Genomic DNA, 14,129 nt, shown 5'->3' on the forward strand with positions numbered 1-14,129 from the left:
ACAGCAAGCAGCCTGTCTCTTTCACAGCCATTCTTACCTGAGCTATTCTAGAAAACTCACAGTTCTTTCACAATCAGTAGGAAAAATGGCCTACAAATTATTTTCCTTCATAAGAAGCCCACATCCCTAAGAGGTAGGCTTTTTTAATGGCATTTCAATTTGTAAGACCTTAATTCCCCTTTTTTGTTTCTAAAAGCCAGATCTATCCTCATGCTAACAAAAGGTTCTAAGCCTCGTCTATAATGCAGTGAACAAGGGTACCACTTAGAGAGAATTCTGTAAACAGCGGCCCAGTAGAAATATGAACCACATTGCACTCCCCTACTCTGTCAGTTGCCCTTGCTGCTTTGTCTCTGTACTCTTTTGGCCTGTAGGTTATTGCTTCTCTATGTGCCTGGCTGACATGCAGCTAGTGCTGCTCATAGAAATCAGAAACCTCAAAAATCTGCAACAGCTGAATACAAGTGCCTCTACCAGCAAATAGAATCTGTTGTGCCTTTACATTTTTTGTGCTGTATGTATATTAAAAGTTCTTCTCAAGCCTTTGAATCAGAATTTGCAGAATGTGGGGTCTAAATATTGGTGAATTAATTTTTTGGAGAGAAAATGTTCTGGCAGAATTTCAACCAGACCTGGCACTGAGCCCCACTAATTTCCTCACAAATGTTTTTCTTATGGGTTTTCCTGATTAAACTGTGATCCTAACAGATTGATATTAGCAGAGTTTAGATACACATTTGGATCTGGAGCAAGTGCACTATTACATACTTAAAAATAGAATTGAAAAAAAATAGCTGCACTTCTGTTGTTCAGGCCCTAGACGGTTAACATAAACCGTGCTTCTTTCTGCAATCACAGTATTTGTATTTCATTCCATCACTCTGACTAAAACATGACAGCAGTTACCTTTCTGAACAAATTCCAAAAAGCTCACATACTTCCAACCATTTTGTCCCTTGCTGTGCTGAGGATGTCTTCCCAGGCTACTACTGCTGCTTCTCTTCTCCCATATTTGGAAGTTGGCCTTCAGCATGGAGATCCCTTGTGGGTTTCTGTTTAAATTCCAGAGTCACTGTTGCACATTACCATTTCCTTCAGCTGATGTAAATCAAATACAGTATGAGTGAAAAATGTGAGTCTAGGCTTGGCTAAGTGCTTTGCAAGGGGAACTATGATGAAGGCAGAAAGTTTGTCTCAGGAGGCAACGTTTCATAAGGACAGCATACTTTGCACAGTGGAACATTGCTGAGGCTATTGCCCCTCTTTCAGCACCAGTTTGCACACACTTTACCATTGAGTTGGCAGTGCTGACACAGTATGCAACAGTGGAGAACTCACATGGAAAACATGGTTGCCTGGCATCAGGGACATTTTTCTATACAAAAGCCCAAAACCAAAACAGGAATTAAATTTCACCCCTGGCATTTCAGCGCATTTGTAGCAAACTTAATAGCCCATAATTTTTGCTTCTCATCCTCCAGCAGCTTCAAGACAGCAGAACCCAGACAGATCCCAATTTCAAAAAACATAAAAATTTTAATTAATCAACTGTTGCCTTTTGTAAGTACACTGAATACATGATATTGTATTGCATATAATGCCTTAAATAGGAATTATTTTGAAACATTTTAACAGAACTAATAGTTTATAGCCAAGCTTCTTTAAGACAGGATTTATGAACCTAACTCTCATTCCTAACTCTCAATACTGACATGGCAATGTCATCTGCAGTGTGGGGCAAAATGCTACTAACAATTGACACCTACCAGAAAGCAAGGCACAGCACAGAGATTTTCCCTATGGATAAAAGATTCACAGTTTGATATTTAATAGCTAGGAATCTAGCTATAGAGGACACGAAGAGAAAGATGATCATGTTTTCAATAGACTGAAGAGATTCTAAAACAAACAACATGCCAAGACAACAGATTTTTCAGGCCCAATAATGCAGCATGAATCTATGTCATTTTGGATTCTTCCCTTTGCAGCAGGATAAAACTCTCACGACAATCCTAATGATCTTTAAAAGCATGAGTGCCAGTGTTGAATATACACTGTCTTTCTGTAATGCCACTGCATTTTATCTGGAACAGAGAACAAAAAGATTCACAAAGCAATCTTACAATGAATCCTACTAAATTTTTCCCAAGTACAAGGTCCAACTATATGAAAAAAACTGCAAGTTCAGGATCTGGGGGCAGGAAGAAGGAAGTATTTTTACATTAGGTTAATTGTCTTTCTCTATTGTAATTACTTGAAGCTTCTCTGAGACACTTGAAGAGTTTCAGTCAAGATGTATAACTGAATACAACACAGAAAAGAAACTCAAAAGTATGTAAAAAAATATTTATTCTGTGGATTTATATCTCCACTGTATAGGGAGGGAGTTTATAAACTGATGCAGAAATTAAGTGCTTTCTAGCATATTCTCTTTAAAGCCTCATTTGGCCATTTAGTATTTGCTGATGTCAGTAAACTCCTATATCTACTAATATCTTTAGCTTGCACACTAAATCAGATAATTATATATGCATAAAGAATCTATGAAAATGTTAAATATCTCTACAATTATGCAGTTAAAAACCAATCACATACAGGCATATATAAAAAGAGTTCATTATTACTCCATGTAGTAGTTCTTAATTTCAGCCTGTGGCTTTTCAAGAAGCATCACCCAATCTAAATGCTTTGACCTCGTGGTGAATTTGAACATATGTAGAATTTCAGAACTCCCCAAGCCTGTTAATCCTGCAGTAGGAAAATAACTTATGAGACTCCAAACCAGCAGAACATTTAAAATTTCAGACCAAACTTACACTTCCCAACACACACATGCTTTAATACTTGAGTAAGTCAAATCCAATACAAGGAACCACTAGGAAAGGAGTTGATACATACAAGCACATAACATTAGAAAACAGGAAAAAAGCCTGCAGAGGCACTGATGAACATGTACCCCTGCTCTCAAAAAATCAAGTATTACTTAGATCATCTTGGAGGCTGATTTGGATACAGAGGTCTTTGAAATGAAATTGAACATATCTGCATGTAAAAATACTTCATCAAGGACTAAGTATCAAGATGTGTTCTTGCAAGGCAGATAAAAAATGTGAGAACTTAACTGTAGGCATCTCACCTGAGATATCTGTCCTTTTCAGAGCAAAGCAAAACAGGGGAAGCTTAAACTGATCAACAGGAGTAATTTAAAACAGCCTTTTCTTTTTAAGGAAGTACAGCAAGACCATACAAGAAGTTAGTTGCCACATCTCAGCTGGTATATGCAGCAGCTCTGTAAACTGCTTGATGACAAGGGCTTTACTGCTCTCACAAAGCATGTTCTTGGAAAGGAATCATGGAGCAGCAAAGGCCATTTAAAGCCAAACAACAACATCCACATGAGGTTTAATAGTATTAACTTAAACACATTTGACATCTTCGGTTTATTTATCTCTATTTCCTTGTGCCTGTGTGTAGAAATGACCATAAATATTACCAAAAATGCCTATTTGCAAAATGAATGTTTAGACTATTAAAATGGTCAGTGCTTTATTACTGTAAGTAAAGCACTTGGATTGTTTACCAGGTAGTCAATGATACTGACAAGCTCTGAGGCAGTATAGGAGTCAAGCTCCTGAAAAGCACCTGCTGCTCTATGAAACACCGACGGCTACTGTAGGTTAACAGTAATGCTAGCACAAGAGTAGAAAGACTTGTTTGCATTTACTGTGAACAGACTGTATAATTTTAACTGCACATACACTCTCTATCATACATGCTTTGCACGTGTCACGTGCTCGGTGTTATGTGCTTGACGGGGGTACGACACCTCCCCCAGGACCCTGAACCTCCTAAGCAGTCACTGAAGGATCAACATAGAAAAAGTGAGATGGGCCTTGTTTGTAAACCCGAGGATCATTTATTAAACCATAAGGGTGAAAACAAAAGCATCCAGAACTCAAATGTAGAACAGAGGCAAGGACCATGAACAAAGGCAGGGCAGCAGGTTTTAAGGGACAGGACCAGAGTGGGGTTTAGGGTAGGGAACTAATAACAAAGGGACTGGTAGGAACACAAGGTGGGGATTACAATGTTTAAACCAATAGGGAGTTACAGGGGAGGGGAACAGTTTAACTAAACCAATGAGGCATCGAAGGAAACAAAAATGACAGGGTAATCTCTGGAAAAGGGGTAGGTATGAGGGAAGATTGACAGCTGGGATTAAACTAATGCCTGGGGGGGTGGGAGGACAAAACCAACTATTTAAAACAAATATAACAGAAAACACACAACATGCATGCACATATTAATATATTTTCCCCTGCAATTTTTTTAGAAAAGTTGAAAAATGCTTTTTTGAACCTTATCCCTACTTAGGAATTTCTAGAATAAATGCACAAAAATATATATTTATTATAATTACCTTTCTTTTCTACATGTTTCATGTTCTTAAAAACATTCCTTGAATTTTGTTGTTACAATTGTTGCGATACTTATTTCACAATAAACCACTTCAGAATGTAGTATAGTTAAAAAAAAAACAGTTTTGGGTTTAGTGCAGTTGACACAGTAACTGAGAATATGAAAAAAATTAACTACATTTGCACTCTTGATTTCCCAGCAGAACTTCTAGCAAGAAACCCCTTGCAGGAGACAGGGAATTGGTAGCAGCTTTCTCAGCCCCACTATGTCTGCACAGCAACAGAACACAGCTATAGAAGGGCAGCTGGGAACCAAGTGGTGTTGTATGATGAAAGAAAAGTTTGTATTCAGGAGCTGGATGACAACTATGATGTAAATTTTCCACTTGTAATAGGCTGCTCCCATCTAGCTCAGATAGTGACTGATGATGAGTCAGTGTATAAAAATTCTGAAGTGTTGGTGTCATTGCAGTTCCTAGAACACAGCCAACCAAGATGCAGAACTAAACAGAACTTAACCTGGTTTCATGGCAAAAGGCATCTAAATAATGGCAAAGCACATTGACAGGCCACTGTGGTGAAGTTACACTGTCAAACACCTTAGTAATCTGCTCTTTCTTTCTCCAAGGTTGTCATTTATTAGACATGAAATGTATTCCTCCTGTGCCAGTCACCTACATGCTAGAGCTATCAGTATAGTAATACCATTCTACAACAAACTCATGACAAATTTAAAATTTACATTTAAGGTAGACATTACTGCAGAAAGAAAAAAAAAAAAACAAAAAACCTTTTTACTTAAAATTCAATCATCCATTGCTTACCTCCTTAGATTACCCAGTTAATGCTTGGTAAGAGGGAAACGCAGAATGTCCACTGATCGACAGTAGGCTCCAATTCTCCAGAAGCTGGTAATATGGACTCTAAACCTTAAATTTCAACATATGCTTAAATCTTCATAGGGTCAAGACATTTATACAATCCAGTTTATGCAATACATGAAAATAGCATTTCTGTAAATTTCCTCAAGTAGTTAATTAATTTTTACTCAGATAAGTTCGAAGTTGGTGCAGTAAAGGAACAAGATCAGATGATTCCAGGGAAAAGTGATTAATCACAGACAAGTGTATTTACCTAGAAAGTATAATTCTTCTCTGCTGTGGTACCTAACACTGAAAATAACTACTGTAAAATGGAGGCTAGTCCTTCAAGCTAATCAGACACGTTCACTTCCATAAAGTATTAATACTAGCAAAATACCTTATAATTGCAGACAACTGCAGGTTCATGAAGCTCTTTGCACAAAGCTCAGTTCCACTGCTGCCACCACTTGCAGCTGCAGTGCCAGGTACCCTGAGAATGGGATACAGAACTCTCCAAAAGACACTGTGGCAGAGGCTGCATTGCAGCTACACTTTTTGTAAGCACAGTGTCCTCCCTTCTTCCACTTAAGCCTATTGCTTCTGGATTCATGTGTCTCACCTCACTGGAAGAGAGAATTTCTTTGCTTTGTTAAAAGACTTGTGAAAAAAGGAGAATTTATTTGCTCTTTTGGGTCAGAGAGACATTATACCCTTAATGACAACAGATATTTCTGTAAGCAGAAGAGTCTGCTAACATCAGGTTCTCTGTAGAACTGGGTTTAAAACTGGACTCACCTGAGTTCGTATGAAATAATAAAAGACATGGAAAGAATCCCTTAAAAGCTAATCCTTTCATTCTAAGCACATTAACTTATTTGAGATGCTGGTCACCATTGTCATACTAATAATAGTTATTATTTAATAACGCTAACAATTTGAGTGTGTGGAAAGGAAAGGAGATTTTGCATCCCTTTGTTTGTTTTGTTTGATATGCAATACCATATTGGAAGAGGATAAAAAAAATCACATGTTTTCATCCTGGGCTTTATAAACAGAAAATATCAAATCTATCATTACTTTCTAACACCCTAACAACTTTTTAATTCCCAATGAATTAATGATTAATGTAGAACCTGGAGAAACAACACCACAGTAAGAAACAGAACGTTTTGAAGAAAGTACCTGCCTCAAAGCTGTTACTCATATGACATCAATGTGACAGCTGTGAATACTGCAAAGGAAAGAGAAAACTCTGTAAATTTAGTACTTCAAAAGAAAAAAAAAAAAAACAAGTAGAAAAGCAGTGTTACATATATTGCTGTTAATTGCATGGAATTTTGCTGGATGTGGCTTCAAAAATTAGCAGCCACATCAACAGCATGGAGGAAATTTAGTGATGGGCATGCAGTACAGTCACATAATGCAAAGAATAAAACTTAAATTTTGTATGGGCAAAAACGACACCAATTTAAGTGAAATAGTGAAATAAACTCTTAATACCAAAACATCCCAAATACAAGTACAGATTTTGGTCCTGTAGGCAGGAAAAGTTCCAGGAGGCCACCAAAAATTTCCATCTGTTCTTTATTTTAATTTGCCTGATATAAGTGTACCTATTTGAGCTACCAGATCAGCCTTTTATAATGATCAGATAATACTTTTTCCTGAAAGTCATATGCGTAAACATGCATATTTCAGGCACAAGTCAGTACACACAATGCTAAATCTAAAGCAATTATTTTTGATCAAAGAGGTTTGCTTATATGCGAGTCCCACAAATGACTAAATATGTGGGGTTTATGACGTTTGCATACTTCCATAAAACAAAATTTAGCAGATTATTAGACATGGACTAATTTCTTTTTACAATTTCCAGATCCTGCACACTGCTGTCCAGAAGGATTTTTATCAATTCTCATTATTACTGATCCACAGTATGTGAAAGAGGTACTGCTAGACATGTATATGCTAAAAATGGTACCTGCTCTACAGCCAATAGCAAACAACATAAGCTACTCTTACAGTGCACAGTTCAAATAACTTAAAACACTCATTACTGCTGAATGACTGATACTGTAATTACGTTTTGCATGCCAATAGCATAATTTGATTATCTGTTATTAAGCCTACAGGTATACCTCTTTCCAAACCACGTGGCCTTGTACAACATGGAAGTTAGTACAATGATTTCTATTACTGGAGATTCAATAAACACACACAGAAATACAATTTCTATCATACTAAAAAGAGGACAGTAAACAAACCAAAACAAAAAAAATTCTGAGCTAAAGATGTTGCCAAGTTTTTTTTAACCCAGCACAAAACCTGTTTTTCATAGCTTTTTAGGCCTACAACTTGTAACTGTCCCAGTAGCTCCAGCCGTGACAATGCTGATACAAGTTACAAAGAGATCCTTGAGCTCACACCAGCCTTACTGATGTAACTGCTCTTTCTATATGCCCCTGTGTCTTCTGGTAGGAGTGGCTGTGCTCAAACACTGCACAGAAAACACATTGTTTGCTCTGGACCACTTCAGAATGCAACCTAGTCTGACAGGGACATTGATTTATAGCTTAAAATGGCAGCACAAGGATAAAAACACCTGCAAGCCAGCAATAACTTTCCAAATCTGAAGCTGTGCTTGTTTATCAAAGAAAGTAAGAAGTGTAGAGTGTAACTCCTTACTCGAGTTTTATTTGATTACGAGTGCTGCCAGTGCCACAAGGGACCGTGCCCGGGACACGCCGGGGAGCGGGCAGCGCTCGTACGGGCTCACCCCGAGCCGTGCTGGCACTGGCAGCCACGCTCCCACACCGGCGCTACGGGAAACTGGGGATTTATGTTCCTCTCTGACTAGGGTTTGTACTCCTTCTCCCGACACCACACCGCTCACCTAAGTGTATTTAAACAAGCTCCCGCTGTTACCACCAGTCATAGCGGTAAAACCCAAGCCGAGGTTCACGCTCCCGGTACGTGCCGCCCCGCAGGGCCGCCGCCGCCTCAGCGTTGTGCCGCCGTGGCGCCTCAGCCCCTGAGGGGCGGCGCGCGGGGAGCGGGACGGCAGGGACAGCCCTCCCCACCCGAAGCTGAGCGCAGGCGACAAGCGGCGCCCGCAGCCTCTCGCCACTGTTCCTCGGTGTGGGAGGAAGCGTGTGGGGCCGCGCCCAGGGCGGGCCGCGCAGGGCCGGCCGCGGGGAGAACGCACACCCCGCACGAAGCGGCGCGCCCCAAGCAGCGCCTGGGGACAGCGGGTCCGGCCAGGAACGCCACCTCCCCTCGGCCACCCCCGTCCCAGCGATGCTCAGCCCTGCACGCCCGGCCAGGCGGTCACGCTCAGCCTCAGCCCAACGGAGCGAACTTGCTCCGACAGCGGGCGTGGCGCAGGAATCCCACCGCCCTCGCCCCCCGCTATCCCGGCACCCTGGCATTAATCGTCTCCTTATATGGACACCAGAATGTCTGACGTAATCTCGACGTTGGGAAACCAGCGCCCGCGCAACCAAGCTTGGTTGGGAAGGCGGGTGGTGCGGGAAAGGCGGGGGGTAGAGGGGGAAGGAGGCTCTGGAATGTTGATGGACGCGGCGTTGCGCCACTTGGAGCGGCGGCCCCGGCTCGGCCATTGGGCGAGGCGGCCAGGGGCGGGAGCCGCGGGAGGGGCGGGTTGTGGCGCTTGAAAAGCCGCCGCCTGGCTGAGGAGCGGCGCCAGTGTGGGGTGGGGGCTGCCAGCGGGTGGCAGGAGGGCAGCGAGTTCGAGTCCCGCCTCCGCGAGCCTGAGCCGGCAGCCGCTTCTCCGTGTGCCGCACTTTGCTCCAGGGCGAGGGGAGCTCGGAGTGGGCGTTTGGTTTCCTATTCTTCCTCCTTTTCCTCTTCTCGCGGAGGCCGCGGCTTTCTCTGTGGGGCGCCAGCCCGCAGGGACAGAGTTTGCCAGGAGTTTAGGCTGAGTTCGGGCCCCGGCCCCCCCACCCCGCCGCCGCCATGCCCGTCTTCCACACGCGCACCATCGAGAGCATCCTGGAGCCGGTGGCCCAGCAGATCTCCCACCTGGTCATCATGCACGAGGAGGGGGAGGTGGACGGAAAGGCCATCCCGGACCTCACCGCCCCCGTGTCGGCCGTGCAGGCCGCTGTCAGCAACCTGGTGCGGGTGAGTAGCGGCGGCTGGCCCGCCTCCTCCGCGCCTTCTCCTGGGAGAGACTTTGGCCGCCGCGGCCAACTTGGGAGTCCGGCGGCGCCCGCCCCCCCGGGTTGTCGCGGACAGGTGTCCCGGCCCCCGCCCCGTGAGGACCGGCTGGGCGCGGTGCCGGGGCCCGGGAAAGGGTTAAGTTGGAAGGCTGTTGTCTGGACGGACCTCTGCGGCTCCCGCCTGGAAGCCGTCTTCGTTTGTTCCCTCTCCGGCCGGCGAAGGAGCCGTGAGAGCCGTGCTGCGGAGCAGTGAGTTGTCCCAACTGCGAGTTGCTTGCCGACTCGGAGCGAAGAAGCCTTTGCCCACCTGAGGAGCGGCATGACATTAAAGTGCAGTAAAGCGCGGTTGTTGCTGCTGTTCATACCCGCCCCGAAACGCTTCACAGATGGCTCTGATACGCTGTGTGGTTCTTTGCTGCCTAGGAAACTCCTATTTTAAGTGTGTGCACTATAAAAGGCAAAATACTTACTTGGCGTGAGCCTATCCAGAAATTCCCAAACCCAACCAATAACAAAGCCCAAACCTCCCAGGCTTTTGGGTTTCATTTTTAAATCGGTGAGGGTTGGCCATCCTTATCAGTGCAGGAGCTGAGGCGGGACGGACCTGTGGCTTCCAGGCAAGGTCTGGAGTTGTAAATTGTTCTTGTTACTTAGCCTCGAGTATGAGTTACTGTTTGCTTGTGGTAAGCTAAAGGTGACGGAAGTTTGGCCTGACTCTTTGACTTCTTGAAAGCGGTTATGCATAGCTTGTCTCTTTTAAGATCTGAGTACTTGCAGTATGGACACCGCAGTATGAGAAGTGCAAGTGACTAATATATTTGACATGTTTTAGTCGTATTAGCACTTTTATAATCAACAACAGAATAACGAACTGTTGCAAAGCAGAAATATAGAAAGCACTGTGGCATTGCCTACTCTTCTACTCTATTAAGAATTACCTGGTAATACTTACCTTGCACCTTTGTTAAGCTTGTTTACAAATACTGAGTACAGTTTTGAACGTCACAAGTTCCTTGCTCATTTTGAATCCTGTTGAATTCTGAAGTCATTCCTAGCAAGAAATACCTCTTGCCACTAAGCTTTGCCTTAAAATGAATAGCTATGCAGGTTAAAATACTGTGTCACTGTTAACCAGTGTTTGAGTGCACTGAAATCATGAGACTTGTGGGCATAAGAAACTGTCAAGATGACTAATGTATGTGATGTGTTAATCGTGTTTTGGCCTGTACTACTAGCTGCTGCTAGAATAACTTGCCACTTGGAGGTTTTGCAGTTTACTACAGTGTAACTAGGTCTCTTGTTTGCCCTGACTATAAATATTACAGCCTGTCTAGAATACTTGTGCTTTCTTGCTGACTATAGCAGACACTGATCTTTTTATGAAGAACAATCATTGTGCAGCAATTCACTGATGTAATAGGTGTTTTGGCTGTAAGGGTGTGAAGCCTGTGTGTATGAAATACTTTTCCTTGAAAGGAAGACATTGGAATAATGCTTTGCTTCTCTGAGCTAACCCTGTACCACTGAGTTGTGTGACTATTTTTCCTCACCCCACCTTTCTCTCAGAAGAAACTTGATCTGATAAAATTTCATTTATTAGAGAAATGCAGAAACAGATTTAGTTTCCTTCTGCAGCTTGCTAATGCTAGCTTGTCTTTCATTTTCGACTGTTTTGGAAGCCTCTGTTTTTTTCTTCTTGCCTGCTAGTTAGATAAAAGGAAAGATGTTGAATTATTTTTTCTGTTTATTCACAAAGAGCAAATAGAAGTGTAATCTGAGGTGGTAGTTACAGGGAAGATGCCCTGATCTGTTAAAATACAGCTTTGTCTATATTAGGAAAAGTGCAGAATTAAAGTTCTGTTTCTTATCTGGAGCTCTGTTTTCAGTGCATTGCTCTGAAGTGTAAAGGTGATTTATGAAACAGCAGTTTCACAGGAGCAGGAGAATTTATACAGACAGGTTCTCAAATTACGAGCCTTCTGGTGGCTTCCCAGGTGACAGCAAAGATGGAGTTATCAGTGCAGCCAAGAGTAATGTGGCTGCTGGCTCATTGTGTTGCTTGCTGTCTGCTCAGGGTTCTTAGTGTAGTGTGAGTATCACAAAGTTCATAAAGGAAAGTGCTGAGGAGCAGGGAGTTTTTTAGTGATAAATTTTCATATACAGCAGCATTACTCTTCAGCTGTCCAGCCTATAGTAAGGATTCTGCAGTTTGGAAAATGCAGTATTTAATTGATTTAACTATCATGTCTGTGTGTAATTGCTGGTAGCAGTGTTTGAAATTTTGAGACCCATTCTTGTTGAAGGCCTAGAAGAGGTCCTGTGGGGGGGAAATAGGCTAGGAAATGACTGTATGGCTATAAGGGAGGACCTCTGTGCAATAACTTGAACATTCCTGAGTTGGAGCTAGCACAATACACTATTCAAGATGGAATAGAGGTTGATAGAATGAGAGTCTTACATTAGGACTATTAGATGAGTCAAAAGGGGGTCTTCCTCCTAAATACCCTGACTAGAGACGTCGATAAGAGAACTTCTCCTTTGGCATGCATTTCTGTGTTTTCTGTCATTAATGATTATGCTGTATTTCAAAGTTTCCCCGAAACCATCTTAAATTATATAGCTTTTTTAATGTAAAGTTTGCATGCTCAAGTGGACCTATCTGAGAGATACTGCCTTGTCAGAAGCTAATTGTAAAGTAATCCTGGAGAAGAGATAGTCCAAGTCATTGTTAAGTTAATGAAATAACTAAATCTTTTACAAGTTAGACATTGCTGTAGTAAAATACCAAAGAAAGACTTGGTATTATATTTCCAATATGCAACAGTTTGCTTCCACTGAATCTTGATTATTTTGTTGGGGAATAGCTTTTGCACAATAATTCACAAAATGTTTTGAAGCATTTTGATGAATTTTTTTAACTGTGGGGTGAAGTCCTTGTTGCCTGTGCAAAAATATAACATGGAAGTAAGCATCAGAAGCTTTTTTACACACAAATCAAATTTGACTGGAGCCAGGAATTTGAGGGAGAGGCTTCGGATACAACAAGACTATGAATGTACTAAATTGGTCCTTCTTTTAACTGAAAATCTTAATGTTTGTATTGGTTTATAATTGTAGTGGATGTGTGCCTCTTATGGGAAGGTTGGCATTTGGTATTTCTTTTATCTAAAAGATGTGACACTGTAAGTCAACAGAAGTGGTGCTGTTGGTGGGTAATAGTCAAAGCTACCTAATAGGTATGGAGTAATTTTGAGCTTGCTAAATATCCTATTAGTTTAGAGGAGAGTGAAATGAAATTGAGTTTTAACTAGTCAAACTTCCCAGGCAGGAAATGAGCCATGTGGTGGTTTTCCAGTTGTTTTAGTTTTTTTTTTTTTTTTTCTCTAACTCTAATTGTTTGGTTTTCTTGGTTGGTTTTGGTTTTTTTAATTTTTTTTTTTAACTCACCAGACTTTTAGCCTATTTTAAAACCAGGAATTTTAATCAAGGATGGCTGATAATGCAAAAATGGCGAACCAATCACACACATTATATATATGGTTTTATTTCATGGAGGAGAAAAAAAAACTGCTACTTGCCAGTAGTGAATTTACAAGCATTTATGTTCAGACCAATGTTATATTATTGCCAAACAGAAAAAGCAAATTCTACTCTGATGTTGTAAGCTCCATAGTGCTCTGTATGGATTCTGGCATTCTGTCAGTACAGGCATAGCCTGCTCTGGTCACTTCTCTCTGCTGTTTCAGACGGAGCTGCAGTGTTGCTGTTGTTCTGCCAAATGCCAACAATACCATGGGTGAAGCTGCTGAATTTGACAAATTGGGTTGTAATTCTCTGCATGAAAATTAAGGTAGAAGTGAATTGGGAAGCACACAATTTAAAATACTGGAGCAGGCTCAGCAGCTCAAGGAGGTGTTGGTTTTTTCAGAGTCTGGGCTGTTGAACGAGGTCAATGGTTTGAAAGATCTGACCTGCTTTACCTGAGACCAATTGCTTGAGACTTACCCTGTTTTCATGTCCTTCATTTTTATAGAGCTTGGGGCATCTGTGCAAAGTGATACTCCTATGAAATGCTCATAATGGAAGATGTAAGACACTAATGGTAACTGAGATCTTTTAGAACAGAGATCTGCTCTGAAAAAACAGTGCTTGTCTATTTGATGATGCAACTTCTGCCATTCCATCCTCTATCTTATTCTTTTATATGTGAGTCTGTTTCACAAGTCTCTATATGCATCCAATTTCTATTATATTATTTTTTAATGGGAAAAATATTGCTTTAGTCTCTATTAAATTGCTGATGACCGTGTTTCTCAAGAAGGTGTTATTTTTGGATGCTGTGATATGACTTGATTTACTTACTGAGGTTTGGAGGCATATGAAACACTACTGACACCTTCCTGTATCTCAGTTACTAACTGTGACTAGCTAGGTCAGGCCTGACTAGGTCAGGCTAATCATCAGGAAGGGTCTCTTAGATTATAAATCTCCTGTCTCATAGTCTGGGTTTATCAGAGGTTTCCTTTAAGTAGGTCTGGGCCAAGTACTATTTTAAAATGTAAATAAAAGCAGTCTAGAATAAGTTTAAGCTTGACTGGAGATTGTACTTGATGGGAACAAGGCCCATCTGTACTGCTGGGTCAAAGTCGTGTGTCAGAGGTTTTTGT

The 14,129-nt window shown here is 41.7% G+C and overlaps 1 protein-coding gene and 1 long non-coding RNA gene across 4 annotated transcripts in view; one reads left to right on the forward strand and one right to left on the reverse strand.

Annotated features, from left to right (window-relative positions):
- The window catches only part of LOC128810527 (uncharacterized), a 56,352-nt gene extending 47,765 nt beyond the window's left edge, over window positions 1–8,587 (reverse strand). Inside the window, exons 1-3 of the long non-coding RNA XR_008438057.1 lie at window positions 8,175–8,587; window positions 6,464–6,512; window positions 5,243–5,347 (exon numbers count right to left, since the gene is read on the reverse strand). This is a non-coding gene — a long non-coding RNA (uncharacterized LOC128810527). The remainder of the gene's footprint in view (window positions 1–5,242; window positions 5,348–6,463; window positions 6,513–8,174) is intronic.
- Window positions 8,588–9,020: 433 nt separating this feature from the next.
- The window catches only part of VCL (vinculin), a 55,349-nt gene continuing 50,240 nt past the window's right edge, over window positions 9,021–14,129 (forward strand). For all 3 annotated transcript variants that reach the window (XM_053983436.1, XM_053983434.1, XM_053983435.1), the window contains exon 1: window positions 9,021–9,424. In XM_053983436.1, the coding sequence (XP_053839411.1) occupies window positions 9,257–9,424 (168 nt within the window). In that variant the 5' untranslated portion in view covers window positions 9,021–9,256. The remainder of the gene's footprint in view (window positions 9,425–14,129) is intronic.

Source organism: Vidua macroura, chromosome 8 (genome assembly GCF_024509145.1).
Source record: "Vidua macroura isolate BioBank_ID:100142 chromosome 8, ASM2450914v1, whole genome shotgun sequence".
Lineage (NCBI taxonomy): Eukaryota > Metazoa > Chordata > Aves > Passeriformes > Viduidae > Vidua > Vidua macroura.